Source organism: Pyrgilauda ruficollis, unplaced genomic scaffold, assembly GCF_017590135.1.
Source record: "Pyrgilauda ruficollis isolate IOZ18807 unplaced genomic scaffold, ASM1759013v1 scaffold63, whole genome shotgun sequence".
Lineage (NCBI taxonomy): Eukaryota > Metazoa > Chordata > Aves > Passeriformes > Passeridae > Pyrgilauda > Pyrgilauda ruficollis.
The window spans coordinates 2,465,014-2,485,440 of record NW_024528044.1 but is presented as its reverse complement, the minus strand read 5'-3'; the positions used below and the strand labels follow the sequence as shown (position 1 = coordinate 2,485,440).

The following is a 20,427-nucleotide window of genomic DNA, read 5'->3' as shown; positions in this document are numbered from 1 at the left end:
TTCTGGGACTGGTCTGAAGATTGAATTGTTACTCACATGGGGAAGAGTAACACTGATGTAATGAAGATGGATGTTCATTACATCAATGAAGATGCATTTTGTAATTATTTTTCACTAAGCTTTTTCTCCCCAAACAAATCCAGCCTTGCAAACAGACTATCCTAATAAGATAACTGTGTTACTCCACATTGTCTCTAAAAAGACTGACATAGCTGTTCAACGATGGCCAGGGTCAGAGGGTCAGTAGAGCACAGAAGGTATGTACAGAACTACATGACATATATCTGTATGTATATGTTTATGGCTGGAGTACAGTTACATTTCTTCACAGTAGCTTGCATGGTGATATGTTTTGGATTTGTGATGAAAACATTTTCAAAAACTCTTCTGCTTCTCATGCCACCCCACCAGCAAGCAGGCTGGGAGTACACAAGAAAGTAGGAGGGGACACAGCCTGAACATATGACCACAACTGACCAAAGGGATATCCCACACCATATGGCCTCATGCTCAGCATATAAGCTGGGGAGACAAAAAAGAAAAGGAAGTACATTCAACATTATGGTGTCAGTCTTCCCAAATAACAATTACACGTGATGGAGCCCAGGGTTAAGCCACAAGGAGCCATTCCAACTCTTGGCTTAGTTTTTGGAAGTGGTTTGTTGAGCAAGCAAAAGCTTACATTCAGTCTTACCCCATCAGGTAAGTAAAGAATGTTATGCCACAAGATAGTGTGATGTTATGCTACACCTCCTTAGAAGGCATTATACTGCTTACAAAAAGCAAAGGTAGCTTATGCAACACCCTAGCAAATGTATTTTGAGCTCCCTGGCTCAGCAAGCACAATTGCAGAAAAGTTGCTCTGAGTTTTCAAGTATTTGAACTAAGGAGAAAATTGGGGATTCTGGGAGACGGACAGACAGAAGGAAGACATTGGACAGGAAGAGTAAAAACACTGGTTGGGCTTTACATGTGTAAACATAGGTATCTCCTGCCACTCCGGATGCCTTAAGAGAGCTGGGATTTGTACATGGCCAGCAGATTTGACAGAGGGCACAGGGAGAGACATACCTCCTGAAGGGGCAGCTAGAAGCCTGACACCATACTCCAGGCTTGTTTAAAGTAGTACTGGTTTCCTAAGCAGAGACAAGTGAATTCCACCCACAGAATGGTAAAGAGGAAAGAAAAGCCACAGAGGGGAGAGGAATGAATAGCAACAGGGCTCCAAGGTACTTTGAAATAAAACAGTGACACCAATCTAGGAAAGAGGGTAAAGGATGCTGTCACCAAAAGGTTAGTCAAAGTCATAAATTTTAAATCCTTGCTTTAACTGTAATCATTGTTTTAACTGCTTATGCCAGAAGCCTAGAATATTCTATGGGAAGTGACAGACTAATTGAGATTTCAGGCTTGATTTCATACTGTGTCGTCAGTTTATTTGCAGATTGCCCCAGAAATACTACAATTTGTATTTTAAGCTTGAAGAGCTCCACACAAGGAAGGCTGTGATTGCCCATTACATCCTGCACTAATAGTGTTATCTAACCACAGAGACATCCCAAATACTTAACCAAAGCAAACTAGTAATGAGACTTAAAGAGCATAATTCCATGCTCACGGTTCAATTTCATGAAATATGTGCATAATGAAATGCAACTTGCCCCCAGAGATTTGATTCTTGTATTTAGAGGGTCTACCAGTCCCATTACCTGAGAAGGTATTACACTTTTTTTTCCTCCCGACAGACTGCAGAAGAAACAAAGCTCTGTAAAAGCTTTTTCATTAACAGAACAGTTTTGCACATATGACTTCAGCAGTTCTACCTAAAAGCAAAAGAACTAATTGCTTGCTGGAAGACTGTACTTGAAAAGCAAATCTGGCACAAGTAAAGAGCACAGTGATTTAGAAACATCTTTGTTACATTTTAAAGCAGCACTGACTTGTTAGGTTTAAAACACAGGGCTAGTTTTAAGCATCACGCCATTACCTTCCATCACAAATGTCTTCCTTATGATTGCTAAAACAACCCACACTTTGAAATGCCCTCAGATCCCCAAGGAGACAAAAATTTTATTTAGAGTGGATCAAAAGCTTTATTAGACTAATTTAGGCAGGTTCTTTTAATTCATTATATCCACAAGGAATTAAACAGACTAACCCAACATTCAGTTTAAAGCATCTGTCCTGACACAGAAAAACCTCTGGGAAAGCTCATGTCATTTGAAGCAATGACTTGCTGCTGTGACAGGGGGACTGCCCTGGTCAGTCACGTAACAGGGTGCCAGACAGCAGAGCACAACAGGGAGCAGCAGGAACCCCAGGGGCAGAGATGCATCAGCTTTAATTTAAGACACAACTTCAAAAAAAACATTCCAGTTAACTAGGGATTTCATTGCTTTCAAAGCAAAACTAGAGAACTCAGTGCAATTGTGTCAATTCAGCCTTTTTAGGTTCAATATTGTAATCAAGACACACCCCTCCCACCCCAAAAAACAAAAAAAGGAAATTTTGGAGAAAAAGCATGGGAGGAAAAAAAACTGTTCAAGGGATTATGTGTAATTGTGCTGACTTTGGCTAAGACAGAGTTATTATTTCTCATAGTAGCTGGTATGGAGCTGATTTAGATTTCTCATAAAAACAGTGTTAGTAACAGAGGGATGTTTTTGCTACTGCTAAGCAGTGCTTACACAGTCCATGTCTTTCCTGCTTGTCACCCCACCCCACCAACAAAGCAGGCTGAGAGTGCACAAGGAAGGAGGAGGGGACACAATCAGAACAGCTGATCTCAAGTTATAAAAGGGATACCCCACACCATAAGGCATCACACTCAGTGTATAAATGATTATGATCAGCAACTAAAGCAAAGGGAAAGAGATGCTAGCTCTTCAACTCTTATTGTCACTTTTGGCCTCTGGGCTCTACAGGGAAACGATTAAACCACTTCTTTCCTGTTTTTGATGTATTCTGCTTCATTTCTCTATTAGGAAAAGCCACTATACTGTACTGCAGATAAGGAGAAGGAAAGAGAGAATAATACAGCAAGAAGCCCATCAAGAAAAAAAAAATGCTAAAGTGAAACTGCAACTTAAAAATATTGAGAAAAATCAGAATTAGTTGCAATCCTTCAATTTTTCTTCTAGCAGAGAAATGGAAACATTTATTCCTCTGAAACAAAAAGGTAAATGTGTTCATTCTACAAAAGCATTACTTATTTTTTTTGTTTATGCATGCATAGTGAAAAGAATATCTACCATGTTCCTATAACACAGCCATTTTGGAATTTAATTCCAGTTTTAATACCAGTTGAACAAAAAAAAAAAAAAAAAAAATTTGTACCTCTAAGAGTAAACTTTATAATACAGTAAGTATCTGCTAGCCACAATTCAAATAAAATAATTTGGAATTACTGCACCGCAAGATTAACAACATAAAAAGTAACACAAACCTGCTTTCAAGTACTTCAAGCATATTATTTCAGGTTACAGAGTTCCAGTAATTTATACTGGAATGGCATTTGATTTTTCTCTATTGATAAAATTTGATTTGCCATTTATCCAAAAAGACTGCTCTCAGTAAGAGGCTTTAATTACTACACTACATTTCTCATCTTATACTTTTTGTAATTGTATGAATTTATGTATAATGAAGAATAAAATTTTAATAAATTAATTCCCTAGAGGTTTTTTCCTTTTAAGCAGCAGCTAACAACTGTATGCCTATAAATAATTACTTGCAGAATTGCGTATCCTCCATCTCTTTTCCCTTCCAAGGTCTTTGATTTTCTCCACAAGTGAACTCAACAATAGCTGGACTAATCCACCTTGAGGTTTATTGTTACAGGTTTGAGGGCAATAGTCAAGGTCCAGAATAGAATATTCAACATTCAAGAAATCTTGTTATTTTCAACTACTTGATCACATTTGAAAAAGCCTCCAAAATGCAAACAACAATTAATTATGACATTCTCAATTATTATTTTGTCACATGTAAGACGCATGGGACTACTGTACTTCCACCAGATAAACTGGGGTAAGACATCACCAAAAGAAAAACAGGGTTTCAGTTACAGCTACCTTCAAAATAGAATCAATAAAATATATCATGAGACTACAGACAATCTAAAAATTACTTGCTCACCAATCAAGAGCTGGTATCAGCAGCAGATATTTTTTTTTAAAGAATCAAATATATGGGTTTTTTTAAATTTATCATGATGCAGTTCCACTGATAAAGTGTGATAAATACAACTTCAAGACTTCAAGCCTTACTTTAAAGTTAAATCCTTAGCAAACATCAAGACATTTCTTCAAAATAATTATGCTACATAATACTTTGTCTATTTCACTAGTCCACTCCAAATTTTCTATTTATGACCCTCAAATGAATGCGCCACAATCACGTAATACTATTCCAGCAGACATCTTTAAACAGTCACAACTACTTTAAATTTTCACATTCTGTTATGAGAGTCTGCTATCACAGTCTTAAGATACATAAATGTATCCCAGTGAAAAAAATTCAGGTGCCCATTTCTGTAGTTCCTGCAATTTTATTAGATTCAATGGGGCAGCCACAAACAGTTAGCTTTCTCTAAGAAATTACATTTTATTCTAAATTGTGAAAACAGATGTCTACTAGTGATCTTTTGAATATACTATTTTATTAAGAAATGAAAGACATTGAAGCTATCATAAAATGGCAATAAAGTTTTGAAATACTAAGAGTAGAGTCACCTGTCAAAGATTTACGCACCAAAACCTTCATACTCAAACTAAATAAAGAAACTTTATCTGTCTGGCAAAATGGCAAATGTTTTTGGCAATATAATAGTTTTTACTCTCTGCCATCTAGTTTAAATGCCAAGTTTAAAAGGAAAAAAATGAAATCATGCAATTCACTAAGCCAGAAAACTGCTTTTAAATAAATTACTTAGGGAAAGAATAAAAGTAATACTTTTGTAACTTATGCTATTAGCATTGCCCAGTATAGATATTGTAGCTAATGTTAATACTAATTCCATAGTTAGATAATCCTCCATTAGCTAATTAAATTCAGTGGTGAACTTATTAACCAACATTTCCCTGGCCATTTAAAGTACTTTGAATGACAGCCTATTAAATGTTAGCAGACTTTTCAATGTACTACAGTTTGCAAAATTAAATTAATGTTGTATCTTCCATTTATGCAGACTCCTCACTAAAACCACCCAATTCATTTTGAATGCTTAAATTATAGCATAACCATAATAATTTCTATTCAGAAGTAATAACTCCTGCATGGACTTATTTTGTATGGTACTGGGCATCCTTAACTCCTTTTCATGTGAGAAAGGAAACAGAAATCAAAGATTGCAGAAGCGCTCAGAACCTCCCAGGATCACTATACAGATTCATTTTCAAATCCATGCCTCCCACTGAAGAAAGCATTAGGACTTCAAACTTTTTTTCTGATTGCTATGTTATGAAAAATGTCTTTAACTGACTTATTGTTATGTGGACATAGTTTATGCATTTCTGAAACAGAACTGCCTGGGCTCTCTCAGTTGGTATGCAGTATTTCTTCAGAGCTTGTTTTACTCTTGAAAATATAGTAAGAAACCAGATTATAACACTAAGCCTCATTATAGCAAAATACAAGTCATACATGTTTTTATATCAATATATTTATATACACCTCTATATGCACCATATATATATACACACACCTATGATTGATCACTTCTTTGCAAGCTTATCCCATCTGTCACTCATTAAAGGAATCCTTGATTAAACTTTGATTAAAGTTTCCTATGTCATTCCTACTTTGCAATTAAAGCATCTTTGACAGTACTTCTCTTGCTGTTACTCGTCAGTTTCATCAACTCAATAGTTAAAAATACACAGAGTAGTGAACAGAATCCCTGAAATACAAATTCTGTCTTGTTATTCATACCAAATTACTGTCTTTCTCAGCAGACTTGTGTCATCTGTCAAGCTTTTGAAATATACAAATTCATTGTACTGTCTGTTAAAGAAAGGGTATGTTCTTTAAATCTTGATATTTACTTGTGCATTCTACACAGAACTAGAAAAAATATATTTCAGTGATCAAAATGTTAGTGTTTACAAGACAACAGCAGAAATTTCAGTTCAGGGAAATCTTCCAATTTTTTTCTATTACATTGAATTCCATGCTTCTAACAATGCTTGAAGCATGTTAAAACAAAGCTTACAGAGAATTCTATTCAGCTGTTTACAGAAATATCTAGTCGTGAAACAAAACTGAGCTGCTCAATATCTGAGTGAATGCAGTCTTAAGTTCCAGCATTCCTAGCAAGTTGATTTGTACAACCATAAGAAATAGACTGGGCAATTTGCTTTTTAATTTGTGGTCCAAGACATGGATTTAAATTAGGCATGGATTGATAAAATACATACCAAAATGACCAAGGAATTCTAAAGGATCTAATCCATTTTTCAGACAGTGAGGAAAAATTGGAGAGACGAAAGTCAACATCCCATAAAAACGTAGAGAGATTTGAACACCACAACATAGTCCATTTTATGTTCATCTTGCACAATGCACTTCAAATACAAAATTCATAGCAACAAAATCTGTTACAGGAAAACACAGCCTGTATGACATACATCCTCAATGGAGTTTAAAGCAGCAGTGAATGCAAGAATACTTTCATTTGTATCAGGAATTCAAATCCTACTGATGGTACATGAAAAGGCCCAGTTATTTATTTATTTATCACTCAGCAGCCTTTTGACTTCAAAAGATGCAACAAAAATCCAACAAATAAAACTAAGTACTTTCCTACTCTCTAAGGAATTTATCTAAATAAAACCTGCATTGTGAGCTAGGTTCTTAAATGCAGGAAGTACTCAATTTGGTAGCTGTCTGTATAAGCACATGCAGTGCCTCAGTACAAGGAAATACATTACTTTTTCTTTATCCAGAGTACACGGCATAACCATAAAGGGACAGAATTTTAATTATATAAGAAATCCTAAGTGTGCCACATTAAGTTTTAAGAAGCTGATACTGCAAGCTTAGTAACAAACCTCTTAAGATACTGACACTGTTTCATTCTGCATGCTTTATACCAGGTGAGAACATATAGATCAAATAATCACATACACACACAAATGAAGATGAGTTACAAACAAACATTCTGCAACAACACTAGAGTAGATATAGAGGGAAGGAACACATCTCCTGCGATGAAGCACTGAGAGCATCATGGCTGTTCAGCCTAGACAAAGGAAGCCTCCAGGGAGACCTCACTGAAGCCTTTTAGTACTTGCAGGGGACTTGTAAGAAAGATGGGGACAAACATTTTAGGAGGACCTGCTGCAATAGGACAAGAAGTAATTACTTCAAATTAGAAGAGGGTAGGTTCAGACTAGATATAAGGAAGAAGTTTTTTACAATGAAGCTAGCGAAACGCTGAAACAGGTTGCCAAGGGTGGTGGTAGACATGAAACACTAAAGATCAGGACATGTGAGCAGCCTGATCCAGTTGAAGATGTCCCTGCGCATTGCAGGAGGGTTGGACTAGATGACCTCCAAAGGTCCCTTTCAACCCAAACCTTTCTGTGATAAAAGAGAGGTCATGGCATGAAAAGAAGCAGAAGGAATATTTAATTTTCCTTTTACCTAGCAATTGCTGCCCACAAACATTGCAGTTGATTGCTTCACTGAAGCTCTTCTGTGTCCTCTTTGAACTGGTAGATGTCCTTGATCCTCCCTGACAACATGTATGGCCAGTCTGTACTTTCTTCAGAAGGATCCAAGTATGTTTTAATGCACCAACCAGCTGCTACAGCGTGTGATTAGTTTCGTATGTGGTTACATGTTTTTTATTTTTTTTTTTACTTACAAGCCTTCCCTCACAGAATAATCAAAACCAGCTATTACAAAAACCATATCACCCCAGTGTCCTTAACACCCTAAAAAACCACACTGCCTTACACTCAAAAATCCTGTGAACAGGATATCAAGATAAAGCCATTATTCCTTCCATCCTTGGTTGGCCTGGGTGAAAGTTAAACTTCTGAAAGGTAAAGAGACTTGATGGGATCTTTCTGCTTTGCGTCACCTTATTTCTCTGAGGACTGCTCCACCTGAATTTATGTTTCTCCAGAATTCTTCCTAGCAGAAGGAAAATTAGGAGTTTTATCTACTGTCTTCACCTTCTGGTAGCGAAGTGACCACCACTGTGTTCCTAAATGCACAACTTCAAATACAAATGAGTGAAGTGGCACGGCACATTTGCCTTAAGAGAAATAAAACAGAATCATTTTAACGACATTTCAAACAAGCTACTGTAATGATCCTTCTCTTACTGGTTTTTTTAGTGTCTCTTTCCCTAGATTAGTGGGTTTTGTTTTTTAACTGAATGTTATCTATTTTAGGATACTATATAACAATATTAATACTACAGATAAATAACATTCCTATCCAGAGTCTCTATCAAAAATCCATGAGACTGCATGGACCAAGTTTAACAAAAAATAAGACTCTGAATATGCTCCTAGTTGTACAAGGCAGCTTTGAAAGTAACCTCAGTATTAGAAACAAATAAATACATACATACACTCAGTCTTTATCTTCTGTTTGCATCCTTCTGTGCCACACCAAGGCGGCACCTATGAATGGACCGTGCTCACCCCTATACAGAAAACATAGCAAGAAAAATCCCTTCCACTTACTTGGTGTTAATTCTGGGTTTCCTTTTAAGTTCATCATCTTTGGAATTGAAGGTCCATATACGTCTGCATCAAGCAAACCAACTTGTTTCGCCTATGAAAGTAAAAGTGAAAAAGAAAAGAAGTAATTGTCAAAATGTCCTCCTTTCTGTATTATTAGCTGAACAAAATCCAATACTGTTTAAAGAAATAAAAATGAGACCTTGATTTGAGACATCAGTTATCACTGTTTCCTTTCTCTCTAAATAGCAATTGAAAAATGAAATATAACAATATCCACAAGATGGGTCAGTTGCCTTGAGAAGAGCTAGATTCTCCACACAGAGAATCCTTCCTCTCCACACAGAGAATCCATACAGTTTCTTACTTAAATTGTACACCACAGACTTCATATTAACAAGTATTATAACCAACATTCTCTCTATTCCATGTACTTTCATACAAAACTAACACCTTAACACTTTAAACAAGGTATCAAATTTTATTGTTAGACAAAACCCAAAACAAAAAACCCAGAAAAAAAAATCACAAAAAACCCAAAAAAACGGAGGTTTGTAAGTATATGCAAATGAATGTAATTTAAATCATACAGTGATTGGAAAGAATGTGAAAAACATAAATGTATTTATCATCCATTTAAGTGGCTAGAGTACACTTTTGCAGACATCTTGAAGTGACTGAAACGCAAGTCTCTGAAGCTAGTCAAGCAGGCATAACATTTTAATCAAATATATTTACACAAAAGTATGCTAAAAATGGGCTTATTCAACTACATATGGTACATTAGGCAATAAACTTGAAATAAAAATTATTTCAGCTATGTAGTCTAGACTTACAAAACTCCTTTCTTTTTTTAATAGATACACATACATAGTTTGTGGAAAGTAAACTATTTTTCTACAGATGGCAAGACATAGTACCAATTATAAGCTCTGCAAATTAAGTGGTAAGGAGCACGCCCTTTAAAGTGCTGAATGTCAAGTTTCTCTGATATAGAAAGCTAACTGTATTCAACATTTTGCAAAATTGCAAATAAGTTTAAGAGCTTGTTTGAAAGGTTAAAGCAGCAAGAGGAGCTTTTCCAACAAAGCCAAATCATACTTCCACTGTCAGTGTTTCAAAGTGTGTACTTCATTTTTTGGGTGACGCTGTCCTAAATTGGTTTCCTAATTTTTTATCATATTTGACCTACTATGTACTTTAAAAAACAAGTTTTTACTGCAAAAATCAACCAAATTTGGAATCTGTTATTGAATATACTTTTTATTAGCAAAACAGAGCAAAGCATATATAATTATACAGATTATTTAATGTAGATTTTTTAACACTTTTTCTTTATGATGTCTTGTGAAAAGTAATACACAGAAGTTCAGAAGTTACCGTAACAAATTCTTCTTGCCTTGTTGAAAGCTGCAATTTCAAAAATACTTAAAATACCCATATTTATGTTAGACTGTAAATACACAGAAAACAAACTATTAAAGCTTCTTTGTTCTTGTACAAAATGCATATTTTAAAAGATGAGGAAGACTCATGACTCAGTCCCTTGATCTGTGTCTGCAGCTAATCAAACCCATCAAAACATCATCTACAGGCTGTTCTACCTAATTCCTTCCCAAATGAAAGCAAGTAATTACTAAAAAACCCACACAGTGTTTTAAACCTGATGACATACTTCCCCTGAATTTCGTGAGGATTTTCCCCCTCATACAAGGACTGTGACTATTGATTGACTGCAATGATCTCACAACTCACCAGAGTTTCACTTTCAGACCAAAGGGACTAAAGATTTAAGATGACCTAAATTAATTAGAATGACTTTACGACCTCCTGGACACATAATCAGGTACTCATCACTACAGGCCACTCATTCCTAGGAGTCAGCAGCACTGCATCTACTGTATCTGTATTATCCAACCTAAGTGTACAAAACTTCTGGAACTAAAGAATAAATAGATCCACACTGGAGAAGAACATCCCAGAGGACTTTACAAATTCAGCAACTTCTTTAAATTACCAAGCTAATACAACAATTTCTCTAAAAAACTTCGACACTTCTTCAAAAGTAAGAGAAGTGCCTGTTTCTGACACGCACTGCTTTTCATGGATATGGATGTGGTTCAATAAAATTGTTGTCTTCAAACAGAAGAATAATTAACAGATTCTCAAGTTTCTATGATTCATGTTAACAGAAGCACAAGTGCTCCTGTAAGCCTGGTGCTTTTACAGGATTATAGGAAAAAGGTCTTTCAGAAATCTTTAAATCACTGACAAAACCTCACTTAAGATAGCCTAAGGCAGGGTTTTTTTCTGTACCAAGCAATTCAACACGTTAGGTAAGTAGAGTTCACACTGCCTAGAAGTAGCAGCTTACACAGAAAGCATTGGCCCAATAAGCTATGGTTTTACTTCACCCAAATATCCCTGCTTTTCCAGTATGTAAACATCCCTAGAATGCCAATAACCCTTTACTCAAGATTTAATTATCTCAGAAAAGTATTATGGCAGCTACCAAGGGATTCTTTCAGACATGCACAGTACAGTCCAGGTAATTTCTTCCAGCATTTACAATGTTTTAAACCCCCAAGAGAAGAAATAATACGCACACACCTGGATGCTACCACATGAAACTGTTAATCAGAATTACCAGATACTTCTCATGCTGAGTGAAATATAATCCAGATGCATGAGTTACAATAATTTAAAAATCAAATTAGATTTTAATAAATTGTTTTTTCTCCCCATACAACCTAACCTCATATAAAACAACATATCTTTCAAAGCATTGTATTAAAACAAATCCTAAGAAAACATACTTAATATCACACAAGGTAAAGAAAACCATCTGGGCAGAAGGAATAGATTATGGAGAATCAAAAGCACAACCAAAAAGGCAACCTAGGAAAAAAAAGGAGGGGGGAAAAAAGCTCCAAGATTCCTCTTATGTCTTCTGACATTATTTTGATATACATATATTTCTCATACCAATGGTGCATCTTTTTATTCTTAAGTAATACTCATTACACAGAAAGAAATGCAATACTTAAAGCACCCCCAAGCACGTAGAAGTCCCCCTGGTACTAAGTGTTTTTCAGAGCACAGCACACACCATTGCTACAGCCTCCCTTGGCACTCTGGCAGGAAAAGGACTCAGAAAACACAAGTCCACCACCTCCTCATGGCTGTATTTTCTCCTTATAAACACATTTCTTTCCTGTGCTATTAAACAAACAGCATTCCATCTCTCCAGATGGCATTGCAATAACCAAGTTCAAAACAGCTGTTCTCAAGTTAACATTTGTCCTTTTCCTTTCACCTGCCCAGCTGTGAAAGAAAGTTTGAATCGATCTTCAAGTTTACTATACTTGGAAAATAATTTCTAGAGACCTTATTTTTGGTTACCTTACTGCAAATTCTGCAGCTTAAGCACTGAAGATACAAGTGACAATGTAACCATTCCCATACGATTTAATGATGGTCACTGGAAGCTACTTTGAAAAAATACACAAACACATGCAGTATCATTGACCTCTTCATGCAGCATAAGATCCTTATCGAAATTCCATCAGGCAGAGACAATGAAATCAGAAATAAATATATTGTGAGCACATGAAAACACAAAAGTACTCCTATGTCAGCAAAAGCTCTACTTAAAAACTCACAAATGTTCACATTTACCTTCTTATCAATACCTTAAGGCTCCCCCACCATAGGTAAACAGTCTCTAGTACAGGCTTACTACTGCTAGGATGTGCTGTTTCTGCAATACTGGTACTGTCATGGTCTCATCTGACCACTGGTGACCTCGAGAACACAAAAAATATTTACAGAATAAAGAACTATAACTCCTCTTCATCTTCATCTCCTACTTTTACATCATTGACTAAGTAATTCTTTCTGCTTCACTATCATTAATCTTCTCAGCAAAATTTTAATTTGCCCATTAGACCTCTCGAAAGATTTCTGACAAACATTCTTTGTGAGGTACTGTAAGTTCCATAATCACTGCAGCTCTTAACCCATTAAAAATACAGTGAAGTTTTCATTCTAATTTAGAAACTTCTCTCACCTACATGAAGAATCAAAAACTAGTTTTCACAGTCACCAGGTACAGATTCTGTATTTACAAGAAAACCAAATGCTACATCAATAGACAAAATATTCTTGCAGCTATCCCCGAGAGATGAAAATTCTACAGCTTCATTTTGTGCAGTGCACAAATTACAGGCACAGACAACCTCACCAAAAAGATCCTTTCCTTTACCTTCTCTGGCAAGATTCTCTACATAATTAAATTTCAGTTACTCCTTGAACCTGGCCACTTGACTTGTGAGTAATAGAGATCTGGAAGACAGCAGTATTCTAAATTAATGACTTTCAAGCTCTGAACTTAGTCACAATTCTTCTGGGGGATAAAGCTAAAATGAAGCTGTTGAAGGCCAAAGTCCTGGCTGACAGAGGTCATGTAAAAAACTAATAAATTTTGCCTCCTTTTCTTTTCCTTATGCAGATTAGAAAGTATTCAATTGCTATTATGTTTGTTCTCCTAGGCAGGCAAATGTTACTGTACATAATCCTTGTTCAGGTGGCATAAATTAATGCTAATGACAAAAAAGATCCATATCTTTCCTCCTCTTAGCTCATTGAGCAGATCCTTAAGAACTGTTGCATCCCTCCCTACACTTTCTTTATGTAGGTTCCTTTTTCGGTTTTTCAGGGAATATTGACTATGAAATCAATTATATTTTCCAGTAAGAAATTTACAACCAAATGCAGCCAGTTTCATTCACATACCACAAAGGACCCCTCCACACAATTCTGTGTGCAGCAGAGAATCTGGTGATATCACTTTTTTCCAAGATGCCAAATGTTTTATTGCGGAACAGACCTGACAAAAGACTAATAAAAAGAACAGTACACAAAAAATTTCTGTAAATAGCTGTTACTCAACATAGCCTGTGTTACTGCTAAACATCCAAAGACTCTTTGACAGCATTAATTTCATTTTTGCTCATATTTTCTGAGACTTTTTCCCATACTTAGTAGGGTATATGTATCCCCACTGGATGCTAGTAGATAGCATTTTACTTTGAAGTCAACTCTGCCAACCACGAGTCCCCGGGTGTTTGGCCTGGGAGGAATAAAGGCACAGGTTAATGAGCTGTTATTGTTCTATACAGTGAAGAATTTCCTACACTACAAGTGCTGTAGTCCACTCCAGAGACAGAAATTCCAGCTTTGCAAGTGAAGGTGCCAGTTACTTTAAAGCTGGTTTCTTAATCCACCACCAGGACTCTCAATTTATCCTTTTAATATCATTATAGACTTAGAGCTAATCCCAAAGTGCAAGCAGCAACACATAGGACAAAAGGGAACTTTAAAATCAGGATAGGCTATGGATTCCTCATTTCACATACTGGTACAATGAATAGCCATCTTTTAATCCTTAATTCTCTAACTCTTTCAGCTGCATGCTAGTTAAATGCCTAGCTGTAAATTGGATTAAAGCAAAAAACGTACCACTGCAGTTTCTTCATTCTCTATCCTAGAAATGCAAACTTGCTTTAAACACTCAGTCTGCTAATGGTTTAAAAGCCCTTTGCCTTTATATGAAGTGTTTTCAATTTTCTGCCAGCCACAGGACTTCTCCAGCACTTCTTCTCCACAACAGGCTGCACTAGCTCCTACTCAATGTTGTTAACAATTGCATGCCAGTAATTCAACCTTGTTTGGCCTTTCTGCACATTATCCATCCTGCTGAAGAAAAAAAAAATTTAATACCAAACCATTTGGAAAATAAAATTACCAAAATAGAATCCCCAGCATTCCCACATCTCTACAAGATGCCTCTCCACTTTCACAGCATGTCATGTCAAATTATTATAAAAAAGCTCCACCTTTCACATCAGTCTCTCTGGTATCTTTCAATGACTTGAAGACTAAGGATATTTAACTTCAGGTATTTAACTTCAAAACAGACCAAAAAAAATTTCTTCAAATTCAGCATACAGTTATCTGATTCAAGTAATTCATTTTAGAAGGGCTATTTTAAAATATAGTTTTAATTTTATTCATTTGTATTTCAAAAACAGCAAAATTTTTAAAGCTTTATTATTTCATTTTTTCAATTGATCTAGAAGCTAACTTATCATTGTAAATAAAGCAAATCAATTCTAACTGGCATCTCCAGCTTTATTGAAACTTTTCAACATTAACAAACAAGCATGAAGACCTTAGCTACAGTGACTAAATTCTTCTGATTCTCTATGCAACAGAGTTAAAGATGCCTAGGAATCAAACCCAAACAATTAGAAAAGCTGCATAGGAAGAGGACAAAAGTCAAAACTTGTCTTCATGCTACTCAGTGAAGGATCCCATTATTGTCTAAATTCTTCTAGATTTGTTTTCACACATGGAACGTCTTCCTTACCAGCAAGAAATGTATATGCATCGTAAAGTCATCTACGAATGCGGCAGTCAGATATTAGCCGGGGGAGAAATGGTTTAATTACACAAGCCAAATATTTTAAAAATAAATAAAAAAAAAATAATAAAAAAAAAAAAAGCTGGAATGTAAAAAAAGTAACCTGGGTGGTTTTTGAGTAGTTTCAAAATGTGTGGGTTTTGATTAAATACACGGTTTGAAGAAATTAAAATTCATTTTATTACCACAGTAGTGAGTTGACACGAAGAGTTGGCTCCTATCTACACCATTACCATGCTGTAACTTACTATCTAGGCATGAGAAATAAAGCTTTTCCCCGCTCGTGCTGGCAGCGGTCAGACACCCAGGCGAGGTTTCTGTCTCAAGGGAAGAAGAGGCGCGGGGACAAGCCGGCGGCCCTCGGGGACACGGCGCGCCCGCAGCGCGGCCCCGCGGAGCGCCCCGCCCGCCCCACAGCGCCCGCGGCCCGCGCGCCCCCTGCCGGCCCGCGGCCGCCAGCCCGCGCTGCGCGGCAACCGCGCTCTTTGCTGGGCAAAACAGGGAAATCCGCTCCCCCGCACCAAAATCACCCCCCGTGCATTCCACGTTTGGGTCCTGGTCTGCACCACCAGCCGCTAACCCCCGGCGCTGCGCTAGAATACGGAAAGCTGCTGCCTTTCACCACGTGCCCCCAGTACTGCAGGCAGAAGGCACTTGCTTATGCCTACATGCTAACTTGGTCCATATGGTTTTGCTTCCTCCTCTGTCCTTCACAACACAAAAAACATTTCAGCCTATAGTGAAAATGTAAATCTTCCCGAACGAAAAGGCGAGCCAAAGGAAATCTGACTGGGAGCTTGCCTCATAGTGACAGCACAAGCATGAAGCCTCCCAACTGGATTTGTGCCATCCTTAGTCATGCACAGCTGGTGTTTGCTCACTAAAATACTCTGTTCATAAACAAGCAATCCCTACCCTATTATTGCTGCCATCTATTAATTCAACTTGTTTCTACTACAATAAATTGTCTCTGGCCAGGCAGCTTTCATAAATAGTCATTCTAGTCTGAATATGAATTGTCCTGGCACAAAACCCAAAAATTCTTCCCAAGTGCTCCTAGGGGAGCACAACTGACTGCTAGTACATCAAAAGAACGAAAAGAATCAGCTGTCAAACTAAGCAAGCAATTAACAATAGAACACAAGGGTAAAACTTCATGTTATTTCTTAACACAAAAAGAAGACTGTATAGATTTATAGGCCTTGCTACAGGCCCAAGAGCTTATATATTTCTTAACTAATCCATCTGTAACAGGTAACCCAGGCTACCAAAAAAACTAATATTTCCAGGTAGGTATAAGAGGCTGCCCTGCTTGTCTTCCCTGGCTCAGAATCAAAAAACAAAAGCAACTAACAAAAAACCAAAACAAAACAAAAAAAAACCCATCAAACAACTCTGTCTTGGACATGGTATCTAGGCATCCAAATGAACTTCTGTCTTGAATTATTTACTCTGTAACCATGAGGTAAAAATATGCAAAGCAGACTGAGCACCAGCATGCAAGACTTTGAACTCTCAAATTCTAATCCTAGTTCTGCCAACAATCCTGTGAGACCATGACAATGTCCAAGTCTCTGCTGGTTCCTTAGTATTTCAGGCCATCACTACAATAACTGAAAAAGCTTCCATGTTAAAAAAAAAATTGAAATACATGTATCAGTAGAAACAGCAGGGGTTTTGTTTAGTTTTTTAACTACAGAAAGTAATTTTTAAAAGATGGAAGGATGTTTTCTTTAATCAAGAGGACAAAAAATCCATTACACTTTGACTGATAATCTTCTAACTTATGGTAACACCAAACAACAAGATGTCACAGCTGCTCCTGAAAGCAGCAAGAAACTACTCTAATCCAATCTCCTCTTAGAGGAGAGCATCTGTCACAGATCTCACTCACCAGAAAACAGTTTTCAATAATCTGTAACCTGTTTTATCTTAGAAAAAGAACACCAGTTACAAGCAGCGAACTTGTAACACAGACTAATGAAGGAAGCACAGACCTTTATAGCCATGGTGACCTATTTTCCTCCACAAGTCCTTTCTTTCCTCCTTTAAGCAGTACATGAAGCTCAAGATCAGTTTCTATCAATTTGTGTTTTGTTTATAAGAGACATAAGGACAGATAATGAAGTTGCAGGGGCCTCCTAAAGCTCTGATCTACTAACAATCATTACTGCTTCTTCTGAAAGAGACGAACTTAACAATAGCAATGAAAAAACAAAAACCATGGCAAGGCGAGGCACAATCAATAGTCACTAGATGTAAAATAAAGGCATCCATTGCTGCATACCTGAAGACAAAGAAATTCACTATAAAATAGCAGAAATTCACTATAAAACAGCAGGAGACACCAAGGGACTCTGAAAAAACACTTCCTTATTTACTTCATTCACCATTACAAAACTGAAAATTGCAATGATTTCTAGAATTCAGAGCACTGGACAGTTCCAGACAGAAACAAGGTCACAGAGATTCTAACTTTAAAACCTTATCTCACAAAATTAATGAACTGAAATACAATATGAGTACACAAATGAACAAAACAGCAACTTCAAGCCCAAAGGTTAAACATAAACATGATGCATGCCATAATTATCTTGAGGAAAATAAACCACAGAAGAAAAAATATATTAATGTATGAACAAACAAAACAGTTGTTTATTTAATCCACCTTATTTCATACTTTCTAACTTGTAACTACATCAATGCACCATTTCACCATAGTAACAGCTTGCTAACCTGTGACCACCAGTTCACACAATTCACAGCCATTGCATCAATTTCAGCTGCTCTTTATTGATGAACATCCACCAGATGCTGGCCTCTAATTTCACACACCACCACATAATTGTAACATCAAAACTCCTGATAAAGGGCATAATCTCAAAACTTGTGTATGTCAGAATTACTAAGAGATACTTTAAATATATTTTTACAATGCATAAAACTGCATGTTTGAGAAGTATCAGACACCATCTTAAAAACTCATAAGCTGGCACAGAAAGTTATGTGCAACTGGTTGACAGGGCTTCCATGGAGCTACTCAACTACCATTCCACAACAGAGATCACACTGCAGACTGATTTTTTTTGCAAAAGTATTAGAGCAAATGCCATGTTTTAAAGTTGATTAGAAGGAACCATTTAAGCAGTTTTGCTTTTCAAGGTGACAGATTTTTCTCCAAGATCCAATTATTCCAACAGCCTATTTAAAACTGTGAAGACTGTGAAATAACAAGATCAGATACCATCACAAAGAGTACATATTTCATATAACAGCTTTAAACACCCTTTTTATTAAATGTGACTGAGTTTATGGAAATATTTTTAAATTTTTTACAAAATTCCTCCAGGAAGCTTGCAGATTGAATGTAGCCCTCACTCCCACCTGATGTTTTTTGGTTTACTTGTCTTTAACAACAAAAAGATGCTACATTTGCCTGATTAAAGTACTTGAGTATACTTTGTATTTAATGTTTTAGGAGTACAAAGCCTGCATTATACATCTTCCCACTGCAAAGGAGGCTTGCTTTTGAGTTTATCTGTGTGCAGTAATGTACACAGTGGAACGACTCCCAGTCTACAGCAGCAGGTGGGCATAACATACACCTGTGGCTTTTACTCTTGAATGGTTTCTACCACATATTTATAGTCCAGGGAACGGTTTTAGAAATACTGAGCTGGGAAATCACTCAAAAAATTGTATTTCTAAGCTTTAGGGAAGATACATAGGTTTTGGGGTCTTTTGCCTTAGCTGTTTATAAACCTGTGGAGCTATTAAAAAAAAAAGGTTTTGAACACTATTCAACACAAACACCTATTTTTTTCAAGTCATTGTTCTGACGTGGTAGAATTATTTATTGTCTCCAACCTGCAAAAGCATTCTCTACAAGGAAAAGGACAGAGCCAAACCCAGAAGCAGGATGAGATCTACTAAGTTATTCATGGTACTGATAAAATATAAACAAACTGACATAAACTCAAAAGCCCACCAAAAACAAATGAGAAATTAACTAAATAAAAACATTAATTACATTAAATGTATGTGACTGCCCTCAGCAGTAACCATTTTATTTATGACACACATTTCACATTAAGGCTGATAATTAAATGTTTACCTACCGAATCATTTGCTGCTAGGGCGAGGGCTATATTTACTGCAAGAAAGAAGAGGAGGAAAAACAAAGAGATTAAGTGCAGAAAAAATTAATTCCTAAATATTGAGAATGTTATCACTGCTAACAAGAGAAAATATAAATAAACACACTTATTTAATAATGACATCATCTCTTGGTTCTCAGCTTCTTGCATCTCTACAACATTAGCAGTGTAAGTGACAGCAGTACCTACATTTCAGTCCATGTTTGTTAATCAGCAAACAAACCCAAGCTAATCTACAAAAACTTGGAGACTTGTAGTTTCTAGAGGACACTGCAAAATAATAATATATCAGTGCTATAATGCCCAAAAGGCGGGAAGAATAATGCACAGAACTCCATGATATTAGAAGGCTAATTAATTATTTTATTATCCTATATTATACTATATTAAACTTACTTCTAATGACTGAAAAATACTAAAGAGAAACTCATGACTGTCTCCCAACAGCTTTGCGTGACTGGCCAAGGAAACAAAAGTCCTCAGCAGAATCCAATTACCAAATTCCTTCAGGTAAATAATCTTCCAACACATTCCACATGTTCACAAACACAGGAGCAGCAAATGAGATAAGAATTGTTTTGATCATTCTTTTCTCCACTTCTCTCACAGCTTCTGTCTGTTCAGAGGGCATGTGAATACCACAAAAATACAGTCTCAGTATTTTGCCAAATAATAAAATTACAAAAAACTTTTCAAAGTAGCCACTTTTGAAAGGAGACACCATACTATAAAACAAAATTACTGGCATCAGTAACCTTCACCACATTCTATAGTGAACTTTCATAAAACTAGAAATTAAGTAAGCATTGACATAAACTATTATAACAAGTGACCAAAAAGATGATCATATCTCTTTTTTTGATTTCTTGTCATATATTGAATAGAGATGTTTTCAGGAAGAAGGTGAGACGCATGCTTTTCGCTTGATTTTTATGTCAGAAAACAAAGTCACATCTACCTGAAAGCACCCGTAACTAAAAAAAAAAAAAAAAAAAAAACCAGACAAAGAGAGATGAAGCAACTAAAAAGACCATTTGTTTAAAGCTTTTACATTTCCATCAGTACTTAACTCTCATAACTAAACAGCATG

General features: G+C 36.4%; 1 protein-coding gene across 1 annotated transcript in view; it reads right to left on the bottom strand.

Annotated features, from left to right (window-relative positions):
* The window catches only part of NUBPL (nucleotide binding protein like), a 78,799-nt gene that overhangs the window by 54,392 nt on the left and 3,980 nt on the right, over nt 1-20,427 (bottom strand). Inside the window, exons 3-4 of the mRNA XM_041484116.1 lie at nt 19,299-19,333; nt 8,700-8,790 (exon numbers count right to left, since the gene is read on the bottom strand). Coding sequence (XP_041340050.1) covers nt 8,700-8,790; nt 19,299-19,333 — 126 coding nt within the window. The remainder of the gene's footprint in view (nt 1-8,699; nt 8,791-19,298; nt 19,334-20,427) is intronic.